The 14,635-nt window shown below is 39.3% G+C and overlaps 1 protein-coding gene across 1 annotated transcript in view; it reads right to left on the bottom strand.

The window, feature by feature from the left end:
• Positions 1-3,182: 3,182 nt before the first annotated feature.
• Positions 3,183-14,635, bottom strand: part of LOC145984877 (adhesion G protein-coupled receptor L2-like) — a 101,203-nt gene continuing 89,750 nt past the window's right edge. Inside the window, exons 9-10 of the mRNA XM_083118252.1 lie at positions 4,344-4,461; positions 3,183-3,281 (exon numbers count right to left, since the gene is read on the bottom strand). Of these exons, the coding sequence (XP_082974378.1) occupies positions 3,183-3,281; positions 4,344-4,461 (217 nt within the window). The remainder of the gene's footprint in view (positions 3,282-4,343; positions 4,462-14,635) is intronic.

Genomic DNA, 14,635 nt, shown 5'->3' with positions numbered 1-14,635 from the left:
CGAACCATAGTAGAATGTATAGTCAAAAACACTAGATAATGGATAATGTCCGGTGTTAATACAGAACCATTGTCAAGAACATTCAGACAAGTATACGTACAGACGGGATCAAATGAAATGTACTTCCCTTTTCCTACCAACTCAGAAGCGAGTTGGAAACTCTTCATTGCTCCTGTATAGATAAGAAAGTGGGGGAGGGCAATAGCAGACAAGGCCAGCACGCAAACTTGTTTCCAGCAAGCTTTCTGTTGGAGTCTTGGCAGTTTATGGAAGGATTTTGTGTTCCTACCACCCCCCCTCCCGCCTCTCTCACTCTCCTTGTGTTTGTGTGTGTATGCGTGTGTGTGTGCGCGCGCCAACACCTGTTTCATTTTAAGTTTGACGTATTTTATTGCATTGACTAATTGCTGTTGTGACTGGGTATGAACCAGGTTAGCAATGGAGACATAATGAAGGATCAAAAATACAAAAATTCATGGCATGAGTAGTTAGTAGTAGTGAAGGTAAGGTAAAGTTCGTCACCCGTATAGAACTGTGCCATGAAGGCACATTTAGGGGATGTGGCAGTAGGGCGCCGCATAATTCTCGAGTTCGGCCATTTTGGAGGTCAATGATCAACATCACGCTCCAGCCGTTTTTACTCCCCAGGGATGTAGTTGAAACGAGAAAATAAAAATGTTTTACATTTCGCGTATGTGGCAGTATTCTTTGGATATTGTCTTGGAAGTGTCTGTTAACATCCTAACCCGCAATTTTGTTTAAGGATAAAACTGGCTGAAGGCCGCGAGTGTTCCTGAGAAGTAATGAGCATATCACATAATGCGCAATAGTTTGGCTCGCGTTTTTCGAAAAATAATAATAATAATAATAAAAACAAAATATACAAATCAATTCTACGAATGCTTACGTCATTGTGACCATGGAGTACATTTTGCACACTAACGAGGATCTGGCGTCTAGACATAAGGTCAGTATAATTGTCTGTGGGGTTTGGACTGTATCCTATCCATCTACGTTTGTAGTTGTCCTTTCACAACTTTCATCTTAACACATCTTTCATTATCCAAAAGTGGAAGAAGAGCGAAATAAAATAAATAAATAAATCGGTTATTGTGTCCCTGCGTTTTTTCAATTTATCACCATGACCGAAAATTAATGTTTCGCTGATGTAATGCATCACTATAATCATGTGAATTATTTTCCGTCATCGTCGTGTGCTTAATCATTCCTTAAAGCATAGACTCTAACGCTGTTGTCCTTAGTGTAATTGATCTTATTGTGTGGAAGTTTTGATGTAGGCAAAAGAATGGTTAAGAATAAATCTCAATTGATTGTTCGAAATTTAAAATATAATAATTCCGAGGTGACGCATATTAACTGTTCTTAGTTCGATGTCAAAGAACGATTTTTCCTATACATTAAAAAGGATTCCGGCCTCCGTGGTAGAGTGGTTAGCACAGCTAGCTTAATGACCGGCCTTGGCATTGTGTTCATTCGGTGTCTCATTGTGAGTGTCGCTTCATTAATTTCATCATTTCATCTACCATCCTCATCGTCGCGTTTAGCCAAAAGTTGCACCAGAAGCGAATTAAAATAAAGCAAATCAATCAATCAATAGAACATAGGGTCTCCGGTTTCATAGAGCAGTATACAAAGCACTCGGTCATGGAGGCCTTCAAAATTGAAATAATAATTGCAACAGAAAACCTGGTATTAGAGTATTTTAAGAGTTTAGGCATATTAAAAATTCACGTCAACCAACAACAATTTCACCTGTATTGTGTGATGTATGGTTCTGCCCTAACAATTGATTGATTGATTTGCTTTAATTTCACTTCGCTTTTTGTACCACTTTTGGATAATTTGCGAAGATGGGGAAGTGATGATATAATGAAATTGATGAATGGGCACTCAGAAACATCCATGCTCAGGCCGGGATTCAAACCCGGGACACCTGGTCTTGTGTATTGGACCGGTGGCCATCCACCGTCGTGAGGAAATTGGGGAGCTACAAATGAGTAGCGTGACGCGGTCACGGGAACCTACAACGACTGAAGGCTTGTCTTGCTGACCACACGGCAGGTGGAAGTGAGGTCGGCAGTCGGTAGGTAGGACCGGGTCCTCACGGACTGTTGCGCCACGGGTTGTTTTTATTATTACAATCTTCAAATAAAGATTTATCGTTATATATTACCGTATTTCATGGCATAATCGTCGCACCCTGTTTTTCAATCCAAAGAGAGAGAGAGAGAGAGAGATGGGCGGGGGGGGATGGTAGAAACACAAAATCCTTCCACAAACTGCCAAGACTCCAACAGAAAGCTTGCTGGAAACAAGTTTGCGTGCTGGCCTTGTCTGCTACTGCCCTCCCCCACTTTCTTATCTATATAGGAGCAATGAAGAGTTTCCAACTCGCTTCTGAGTTGGTAGGAAAAGGAAGTACATTTCATTTGATCCCGTCTGTAATACCTATACATTGCAAGGGAAGTAATCCAGATGGCAGAGGTGATGTCTGCAACACCACGCTTCAGTTCTCTCTACTCACAGATGCTCATTACTGGGAATGGGAAGCTGTGTGAGCCCCAGGACTTCTAATGCAGGGGCACTAGCTGAGAATAGATCACCCACCTCTGAAATCGAACCCGGCTCTTCCGCATGACAGTCAGACACGTTATTAAAATAAACTTATACCACAACAGATGGTGGAGAATTTTGAGTGCAACGGGGTGCCCTTTGAGAAAATTGCAGTAGTTAATTTGAAGTGGGATAGAGAAGGGGTAGAAAGGTTAGGGTAAGTAAATTAAATATGAGGCTCTGAAAGCATCTGCCGCCAACTGCCACATCAACAACTCGGCCGTTGACGGTGACGGCATTCAAACCGAAGCCAAGCTGAGTGACGTCACTCGGCAGCTTAAGCAATACAATCGCAACGGCACAATGGCTCCTACAAAAACACAGCAGGAGCCGCCAATCTAGCTTGCTCCTGAGAGAGAGAGGCAGATTAATTCCGAAATCCTCTCATTTCGGAAAGGGGAAGAGGCCTGTTCCGTGGGTGATTTGCAGCTAGGAAAGTTTCGCGGGAGTTATAAATGAGTTTTCTGGGTATGAAGTACTTTTTTTTTTAAACTTTCTCTCCCACTGCTTGTGCCAAACTCAATGCGTATTAATCACAGAGAACTGCCTTACCTGCAAATGTGGAACACGACCAGAGTCAGGGAGAGGCAGACGATGGAAGCGCTGCTGCAGGCCAGCGAGAGAGCCTCCAGGGCGGTGTCTTTGCCCTGTGGGAAGAGAAGGAGGATTAAGATGCTATGCTATGCACACGTTATATGAGCTGTTATAAACCTTATAGTTAATGATGAGCGGATCCGTGAATATCAGGTCCTAATGGATTAGGATAATGAAGATTCGGATATCGGGATTCTAGGGTTAGATATCGGTTCCAGGATTCGAGATTTCGATATCGGTTCCAGGATTAGAGATTTTGATACCGGTTCCAGTGTTATAAATTCGAATATTGGTTTCAGGATTTAGACATTCGGATACCACTTCCAGGATTAGAGATATTGGTTCCACGAGTAGAGATTCGCATACCAGTTCCAGGATTAGAGATTCGAATATCGGTTCCGGGATTAGACATTCGAATATCAGTTACAAGAATAGAGGTTCGAATACTAGTTCCAAAAATAGAGATTCGAATATCTGTTCCGGGATTAGACATTCGAACACCAGTTCCAGGATTAGGCATTCGAATATCAGTTACAAGAATAGAGGTTCGAATACTAGTTCCAAAAATAGAGATTCGAATATCTGTTCCAGGACTAGAGATTCGGATACCGGTTCCTTGATTATACCTTCGAACACCAATTCCACGATTAGGCATTCGAATACCAGTTACAAGAATAGAGGTTCGAATACTAGTTCCAAAAATAGAGATTCGAATATCGGTTCCAGGACTAGAGATTCGGATACCGGTTCCTTGATTAGACCTTCGAACACCAATTCCACGATTAGGCATTCGAATACCAGTGCCAGGAATACAGATCCGAATACCAGTTCCAGGATTAGACATTCGAATATCAGTTCCAGGATTGAGATTCGAATATTAGTTCCAGGATTGAGATTCGAATATTAGTTCCAGGATTAGCGATTCGAATACCAGATTCAGGATTAGACATTCGGATACCAGTTCCAGGAATAAAGAGTCGATTAAAAGTTCCAGGATTATAGATTCGGTATCGAATCCAGGGTTACGCATAAAGAAAACAAATAATTTCTACGTTCCGGATAATGGCTTACTCTCACTTGTATATATGACAAAACGTTCGACGGCACATACTAACCACGTATTCGTGGATGTCCATAAGCACGGCGAATGTGGATAGATGTGAGCATGCGCAGACTGTTTGCTGTTCTCCGTGGTCTTCTACGTGGCAACCATCGTCATCCCATTCGCCAACTCTGCAAAACGGTAAATAGTGTGTTAGTGTACACAGTGAAAGGGGTAAGGAAGCTGTTTCTATTTATCTTTTGCTTATTTACTCGTACCTAAACCTGTCAGCCGAGAGTTAAATATCTGCAAAAGGAACATGCAAGTTCGCTTATTTGATTTAATACGTATTTCTTGGCAGTATCGGCGATTGGGGGGGGGGCGTGGGATATGCTCCACTTTATGCCACTTTTTCCCCCGTACTATGCTAAACATTATCTAGTAAGAGAAAGTAAACTGTCCCCCCCCCCCCAGTTTTGGAACCCAATGGCCGTCACTGTTTCTTGGTATTTTCTTACATAGCTTTTCTGCCACTTTTGGGCAATCGGGACAACGAAGTCACAAAGGAACACCCATACCCATCTCAGGCAAGGATTCAAACCAGGTGTCTTCGGTTAGGGATTGCACCGAAACAAAAATTGTCTTTTAAAAATCGAGACTAGAGGGAGAAAAGAATCTTTGATAGTTGCCGAGACGAAAGCGATAACGATATGCTAGAGACAGTTCGGAATTTATGTGTTTCAGGTTTTATGTGGTGTCTTGTTGCTTAGTGGTGCTGATTTTTTTCTGCTACTATCTTAGGGACTGTGGTAGGTGGCATTCTCGGAGTTGCTCAGAATTTGATTTTATAAAAAACGAAGCGAATTTCATCGTGCTTTGCACATAAGGCATATTGTTGCAATATTACAGCAACTTGCCCCATCAGAGAAGTTAAGTCTCTATTAGAGGCAATTGAGTCTCTATCATAGCATTTTGTCAGAATCGCATAAAGCTATACCTCTTCAAGGTAGCTTTGATAAATTATTAGCACTTAAATTTGATATTTTAAAGAGAAACAATTTTGATGCACTAATACTAATTGCTTCGCAATTTGCTAATTATTCAATACATATATATATTTATAAAAATTAACTTCATTACTACACACGATTTTAAATGCTTTACATCCAAGGTGCATACATATATATTTTTATATAGCTTTTTCTTCTAAAAAAAATACACATGTACATTTCAGACGTAAATTAATCAGAATATATATATTTGGGAAAAATATTTATATATACTGTACTGCTAATAACTCAAATCAGTATCTACACATTTCAGACATAAATTACTCAGAATACACATTTAAAAAATAATTATATATGTATATATACACTGCACTGTACTGCACTGTAAAGTAACTCAAAATCACTATCAACACATCTATTTTTCTTTTAAAATCTGGATAATTGTAAATATATGCTTAAAATATAATGATTTAGGCTCGTGGGGGGAATTTTGCCCTATAGAAATGAGTGATTGCACTTTGATAAAAAAAAACAAAATTATTTTTTATGCTATAAAAATGGTAAAATTTAGATTTTTTTGATATTCTCATCTTGCAAAATTAGCTGAAATCGGGGTAAAATGAATAAATACAAAATAAATTGTTTCAAACATGTACTTCTCTCTACTCATGCGTCAGATGCAGGTCGTGTGCAGGCGGTGTACAAAATACGCGCACCAAGATGGAACAACGTTACAGCATAAAATTTTGTTACAAATTGGGTAAATCGTTTACCGAAACGTTACAGATGATACGGGCAGTGTATGGTGATGCAGCATTATCAAGAACCCACGTGGATGACTACAACAATCGTTTCAAAGGTGAACTTGAAAGTGTCGAGGATGAACCAAGGCCAGGACGCCCTTCAACGTCAAGAAATGACTACAATGTGGAGAAAGTTCGTGAACTGGTGAAAGGTGATAGACGTCTAACCACGCAGCAACTGTCACGCATGCTTCATATCAGTAAAGAAATCAATCAGTGGTATTACAAGGAAGTGCTTGGTCGACTCAAACAGGATGAAGCGGGTTAGGAAGAACTTCAGTTATTCTGGCCAATGGTTTCAGTTACACGATAATGCTCGGCCTCATACCACATCTTCATACCACATTGTCTGTACAACAATACCTTGCTAAGCATTCAGTGACAGTGATCAATCACCCTCCATATTCTCCGGACTTATCGTCTGCTGATTTTTCCTTATTCCCAAGCTTAAGTTGGCTATGAAAGGGCGAAGATTTGACAACGTCGCGGACATTAAATTAAATGATACGCGTATTTTGCGAACACTTACTGTCGATGACTATCAACAGTGTTTCCAAGGCCTGTACAAACGCTGATCAAAGTGTATTGCCTCCTCTGGTGATTACTTTGAAGGTGATAAAGGCATTTCAAGGTAATTACTTGTTTTCTTTCCTAAAAAACAAAAAAAAAAGTGTTTTTATGGGCGAACCTTGTACTTTCTTTCCAGCGAGCGTAGTGCATGAGTGGTGTTGGAAGTCCTGTTCAACGTGTTTCAAGATGAGTGGTAAAAGTGAGAAAGTGTATTCCGTTACAAGGAAGACGAAGAAACTGGGTATATTTGGCAAGTCATGGTTAAAAGGAGAAGATTTTTACATGTGTTAAAAGAATAGTGGTAATAAATACAGTGCGTTCAGTTTGGCACATCTTTTGCATGCAGACAATCATATTTATATTGTATAATGAGTACAAACCTCTGTTCTAGAGTTGTTCAAAGTGGTGGCCACCTACAATCACACATTCCCGGCATATTTTGATGAAATTTTGATTGACATATTTGTTATATTTGCAAATTTGCCAAACTGAACGCACCGTGTAAATCACATTGCAAATACTTTAACAAAGAATTTTCAGTAGCACATGACGGTCGCAGTCTGTAATGTAGCATGCTCAGGGATGGAACAGCGACCAGAACAACAAAGTATTTTCTCTTTCTGCAGCATCTATTAGCAGCTCTTTCGTTAAAATGAACTGTTCTGAAGATGAAGAAAAGGTGAGTAGAAATATTTATTAAGGCTATACGGTGTTTTTGCAATTTTGTCTCTTATTTTCAACTTCTTGAAAGCCCACTTTATGCACAGGAAGTCTAATCGGAACTCGGTCTACATTTTAAAGTGGGGTCCTAACCACTGTGTGCCTCAACCGGGACCCCTTGGTTAGAAGGCGATGATGTTATCAATACACCTTCGGGAGACCCACTTTCAACTTTTGATTGCGATTTTTGTCCAGTATTTAAATCTTGACAACCTGGCAACTCTGAGCTCGAAACGAGAACACGCGTTTTCTTCCAGACCATCAATTCTGAAGCGTGTAGTGAAGACAAAGGAACCACAAACATGGCGACAGGACTCTCTCTGGTGTCACTTGAAAGCTTCCTGTATGGAAATAAGGGGACGGTAGTGTGATAAAAGTTCCGGAACCGCATCATCGTGTATACATGTTGACACGTGTACACGCTTCCCTATCAGTCCAATTGACTCTCATCGCAGCGTTGAAAAAGCAGTGACATTGTAATCGTCGGCTATCAAAGCGAGAAATTCCCTTTTTTCGAACTAGGGCGGGAAACACACAGACTTTGTGGACCGAATTGTATGAGGGCATGGCTTTAATCGTGCTAGACAGTAGGGGAAAAGTGGGCGTAGTCGCTGCGCACGCTACACGCACCAAAAACAGAAAAGAGAGGATTAGTCAGAGCTGCTGGATTTTAATCTGCATGAAGATGAAGCCTGTGTAAAAGGTTGATGACATTCCCTCAACAGGGTGGGAAAAAAGCTGGGGGATAAATATACTATTTGACGCTTCCCTGAGGGGACATCGAGAAAAAGGGATTTTACACTTGCTGCTGACAGGTAATTAGCAGCTTTAATCCACGGACTGCTGTCGCATTTTATCTTTTTTTCTGTTCGGGTCACAAGACGAGACTTACTGCATCATCGAACTCGATTGGAGGCAGAGTTGTTTTTCCATAAAATTTGTTTGATCGGTTCCCTCGACCGAGTGACGAGTCGTAAGTCCAAACTTGGGCGTTCGCATTGATGGAATTGATTGGTTATTAGTCTATGCAGATTAGTGCGTAGATTGCTTCCGCTGGTGCGTGAACGCGACTGAGAATCGTAAAAATTGGAAATCAGTTAATATAATGGCGTTCCTTTATTATCCTCTCCGTTGTTCTGGAAAAATCAAATGAGAGAGTGAGAAGGAAGAGACAGGAGAGGGAAGACAAAGACGCCGCCTGATAACACGCCGCGCTGCAACGCCAGGGATCCCTGGTTCGAATCCCGGCCTTGGAATGGGTGTTCTTTGTGAGTTTTCTCTCATCAATTTCATCAAATCATCACTCATCCTCATCGTTATTAGCCAAAATTGGCAGAAAAGCTAAGTACTAAAATAATCCAAATCCATCAATCAAAGCCCGCCTCCTTGGTCAATATGACATGCTGCGGAGCCAGAGGTTCTAGGTTCGAGCAGCATGCCATTGTTGTTTTGTGTATAAGTACACTTGACGCACAAATAGGAAAATTTGGACTGGGCCTATAGTTTAAAGTGAGATGCGTACAACAGTGCAAAGAACTTTCATTTTGGAATCGAACCGAATCGAATGGTACTAGATAAAATATATTTTTTCAATTACAAGTAGCCTAAATGAAGAGAAGTCGATGCAATTCTACACATGCGGAAATGGCCTAATAGTTCTGCTGAGCTCATTGCAGCGTTTGGCTGTCAGCCAAATAGCAAGCACAAAGGTAAAAAAAACATTGCGGAACTGCACCATCAAAGAACGAAGTATTGTAACTCGGTGGAGACACGTAGTGGTTTGGATCCCACTTTAAACTGTAGGTCCAGTCCCGATCAGCCTTACTGTGCATAAAGTGGACTTAAAATATCAAATCAACCAACCAACCAACAAAGTACTGTAGTATGCTTTATTTGGGCAGAAGTTTAACCTCCGGAAATTGGCCATCGAATGCTGTCTCAACCAGAACATTCAAGAGACAAAGCATGGAGTAGACACAAACCGTCTTCTCCTGGAAGATATGAAATTCAAACTGCAATCCTCCGCCATTAAAATCACGCTGGGTTCTGTTCTGGGCATCAAGGAGCAGTGAACAGTGCAACTCACTGGGCTTTGCTGTGAAATGAAATGAAGTCTGCAATTTGCAGCAGGAGAAGAGGAATTATGTCTAAATGTCTTGCTGCAGCACGTCAATGCACGTTCTCACATTGCGGCGTCAACTGTAAAGACAGTGCAAAAACTTGAGATTGAACTTCTTTCACATCCCCTTTACAATGCTAATCTGGTGATGTGCGATTATCGAACCTTCGGTCCACTGAATGAGAATCTGCGCGGACTCAGTTTCACAACTGATACAGTAATAAAGATTTGAGTTTGCTATTAAGTCCACTTTGTGCACAGAAAGGCTAATTGGAACTGAACAACAGTTTAAAGTGATATCCGAAACTGTATGTGATCCCGCTGAGTATCGTATCTGGATCCACTTGATTAAAGGCCCAAGACGTTGCCACTACGCCATCGTAGAAGTCATGATGATAAAGTTAAGAAAGCAGCGCATGTCTGTCCTAAGATGCAAACAAAAATTAAAGGAAAAGAAAAAAACATTACGCGCAGAAATGCAGAAGCCTGTGGAATCATCTGTACTCACGGATAAGATTTTTAGCTGCTCCCTAAGAGACCATGTGAAAAAGTGATGTGTTCAATTTTTCATGGTTATTTATATTTATGATGTTAAATCCATTTTCCCTTTACTTTTTGATGGAAAGGCTCATCGCTAAGATAGTGTAAGAAAATTGTTCCAGGGTTCGATTCCTGACATCTGTAACGATCGTGCCAATGATCACTAAAATTTCGATTATATGACACATTTTTTTGTACGTGTAATTAAGAAACAATGAATGTATTGAATTATTATTTAAAAAAGATTGAAAGGTGATAATCACAGTATTTTGGAATTTCTATTCATGCAGAGAAACGAAACATTTTATACAAAGCATTATCAAAAAAATAATATGCCTGTCCAAATAAATATGACTACATCTTTGTACATGCCAGATATTCGTATTGGATATATTACACTTGTTTTTTTTAGACAAGTTAATATCAAAGTGTATTTTTGTAATCAATGAGTGAATGTAGTTGAATGCAAACAGGTTATTAATATTTATGAATTAAATGTAGGAATGTATTTTAACTTAACGTGTAGAAATTCATAACAGAAGTGTTTCTTGATGCATTCAAAATGTATGTTGGACATAAACAGCAAAATGTAAAGCTGGAAGTCCAATAAAATGTATTTAAGATGATAATGATGATGATGATGAGCTGATGATCTGGAACGTTCGTTTTCTTTATAATATGGATCTGACAAAATGTAAGTTTCATGTTTAAAGTTGATAGCGTTGATTGAACTTAAAAATGTGTATTAATGTGTTCACATTCTTAAATAGCGGAAGATTAAATCATAAATCGTGATCGAAGTATATTATGTGAGAACCACATAGCTGCATTATGCCATGTGTATAAGAGAACTCATTACGAGAAAATTAGTGTTTAAATCTTAAGTTTTCCTACACGCGTAGGAGGTAAGGTACAGGGTGTACCAAAAGTCCCATTACCACCACCCCCACCCTTTGAATTGTAAACAAACCTGCAAAATGTCATTTTAACAGAATGCGTATGATGAGGGGATGGTATACCATTAAATCAGACAAATGAGTGACCACCATTTACTCCAGAGAGTCTGTGTGCAAACTTATTATTCGCCTCCAGGTGCGATGTGAAATCCTCCGTAACATGGCTGGCGTGAGGGAAGTAAACGCAGTGCGAACAACTTCTTGAAGTTCCCCAGTTGCCTGATAACGATTATGGGCGACTTTCTGTTTGATGTCCCTTCATGTGGTGCATTATCACAAGATATCAGATCTGTACTTCGGGATGGCCATTTCAGAGGTGCTGGCAAATTTGGCGATCCTCGTCCAATCCATTTGTCTCTGAACACATCATTGAGGTTCATACCGGAATTGGAACGTTTGGGTCTTCTTGGTCGAATCTGATTACAACAGGATGGGGGCAAAAGCGCACTTGGCAATACGTGTAAGAGAATACATGTGTCATGAAAATGGCAGTGTGCACACTGATCCTCTGGAATAAATGGTGGTCATTTGTCTGATTTAATGGTATACCATCCTCTCATCATACACATGCTGTTAAAATAACATTTGCAGGTTTGTCTACAATTCAAAGGGGGGTAATGGGACTTTTGGTACACCCTGTAGAATAAGGTATTGTTGCTCCCTGCATCTAAAACTAAATACTAAGAGAAGGATACTAACACACATACAACTTCACACAGATCGATAGGTGCGTGTCATCCCACAGACATATCAACACTAGTAATATTTCAAAATGGAAAGTGAAGAGGCGGCTATAGAAAAGAAAATACATGTTCAAGATCTTGTCCTGGCTTTTAAATTCATTTTAATTATTAACAGGCTTTTCTCTGGTCCTGAATATTAATGCCAGTCGGTTTCTGGGAAGATCCAACCAATAAAATCCCTTGCTTCTACGGGTAAGAAGCGTCTTCAATTCCACCGTAAATCATCTAAAATTAAGTTCCGACGCGAAATTTCTTAGGCGATCCGATCCTCAAGCAAGAAGAAGGAAGTTACGTTCTTCGGGCACGCTGTAATTATATTGTTTGTCAAAGTTAAAAGGTTCTAGGGTCTTCCCAGCAAGGTTTGGTCTCCAAGAGCGTACTGAGAAAAACAGATAAAGGGTTAAGATCTGAAGGAGGGTAGGTGGAAGGGGTAAAAATAAGGGTGCGCATCCTAACAGCGAGCTGTTGAGATGATTCATCTCTGGATCTGGCTCCTAATTAAAAACATCTTAGCGCAACGCCCTGTTCTTCAATTTCTGAATCACGACGCTGCAGGGGGTTGGAAGGGGGAAGTTTTCGAGGTAACAGAATGCCTTTGTTAGTTAGGCGCGACGAGATCTTGTTTCCCCTTACGGTGCTTTGAGGGAAACACTGAGAAAACAAGTATGTTTAATTCAGAGACGTTCGAGTGTAAACAGAGTAGTTAAGGGTACACGAGAAGCTGAATGAGCTTTGTTTTTAGCTCACTCGTAACTCAGTGGCAGAGATTCTCCAGCAGATCTCTTGGTTCTTAATCTGTTACTAATGTTATAGTGCAGTTGTACTGCATTTCTGGATAAGACGTAAGTGGATATGGCTACCCTTTCATTCATTATCCAAAATGGCGGCACAAAAATTCACACTCCCCCTGCACGTGCCATTAATTAAACAGAGCGTGGTCGATATTGTTAATTAATTAAGCGTGGCTCACATTCAGTGATAAGTCACTTTTAACATCACCTAGTTCAATAGATTTAAATTAGTGTATCATAAATACTAGAAAAATTAAGTAAGAAATTGCATATGGTTAATAGATTTGAATTAGTGCATAATAAATCACGAATTAATTCTCTGCCTTAGAAGATTACTTTGGAACGTTTTTTTCTTTTAACAAATTTATTTTAAAAACTCTTGCTTAATAATTTTTACAGTCAAAACAACAATCGATATACTACTTCGGTTGCAAATCTTCTAGAGTTAATATTCAATATGTTAAAAGAACAAGCACGGGATTGAAATGTTTTTATGGGAGAGATGAGTCACAATACAATTCTTGGCCGCCATTTTGAAAAATGACTTTAAGCGTAGTCAAATCTACTGACATATCACTTTGCACTAAGTAAGGTTACATAAAATAAATCATTTCAGAATGGGTCTCATTTGATACACGTCCATTTTTGCAAGAATTGCGAATATGCGAATTTCAATTGTTAGTATGTCTGCATTGTTGAAGATTCAACGGGTAAAAACAGGTTCACGTTTCTACAGTTGGAACACTTTATATGAAAATGTCCATTTCAAGTTTAATCAGTTTATCCTTGGTATCTATTTCGAAAATGATCGTAGAAGCGGAAACCAAAATTTATATATATAATCGAAATTCGGTACCCATAACTCTGATGTAAAGCAATCATCAACATGAAGCTTAGAATTTCTTTACCTTTAATTTTTGTTATTTTACGTCGAATTTCTTCCACTTTTGGCCAATCGCGACGATGTGGATGAGTAATAATTGTATGAAATTAATGAAGGGACAATTATATAGATCTTCGAATCCCAGGCCGGGATTCGAACTCTGGAAATTCGGTGATGACATCGAAAGTCGATAATGCGCTCGGCCACCGAATGGGCTTAAAACTATATGTAAATATATCATTTTGAAAATTGCCACCACTATGAAGTTAATTATTCAATTTTTCTCTCTCCTTATTTTCTTTTCAACTTCAGAAACCCAACATTCGAGTTGCTCAATCAAGTAGAATATCCAAAAGGTTATTATCATTGTTCGAAATGTTACTTTTAAAAAGTAACCATTTTGGACCTTCCACCCAAACTGTTTATAACGTTATTAAATATAAATAATGGTTATTTCTAACAGATGGCGCAAAAGTCATCATCCTATTTGCACTGACCTTTATTTTGACATCTTGTTCTTTATATCAGTAGTGTCTTGTCAGTTAAATAGAAGATACTCACGAAATTTATTGTGTGCGAAAATGAATAAGTATACCCCACATACAGCCCGTGATACATTAGCTCTTTTGCGTGACACTTTTCCGGGCAGAGTAATATCCCGTTTTGGTGATTTCCCATGGCCGGTCAGGTCCCCCAATTTGACCCCTCCAGACTTTTTCCTTTGGGGATATTTGAAGTCATTGGTTTATGTGAATAAGCCAGAGACGTTACAGCAACTAAAGGACAATATTCAGCATGAAATTGAAAACATTTCCCTGCAGATTCTTTCCAACACCACCAACGCAATAAAAAGAGCCCAAATTTGCATCAATTCGAATGGTGGCCACTTATTGGATGTTATCTTGAAAAATTGAGGACATACAACTTACAAGTATCAATAAAAGTTTAACACAAAAAAAACTACCTTGTTTAATTTAAAACCCAAACTATAAGCTAAGAAACTCAGGTGATGACTTTTGCGCCACCTTGTATTACAAAAAGTAACTCTGTTACAGTTCGTTCAAGCTACTTACTTATAAAAGTAGCTAGTTACAGTAAGAATTTCTAAAGAAAGTAACTGTTACTTGTAACTTGGTTTCAAGTAACTAGTTACTTCCAAACACTGGTTATTACACACAGGAATGAATAAACATTGTAATTGCATGGCTTTTATCACAGGGAGTTGATAGG

The sequence above is a fragment of the Lepisma saccharinum genome, chromosome 3, assembly GCF_977018435.1.
Source record: "Lepisma saccharinum chromosome 3, izLepSacc3.1, whole genome shotgun sequence".
Classification (NCBI taxonomy): Eukaryota; Metazoa; Arthropoda; class Insecta; order Zygentoma; family Lepismatidae; genus Lepisma; species Lepisma saccharinum.
This window is presented reverse-complemented; position numbering and strand designations above follow the sequence as displayed.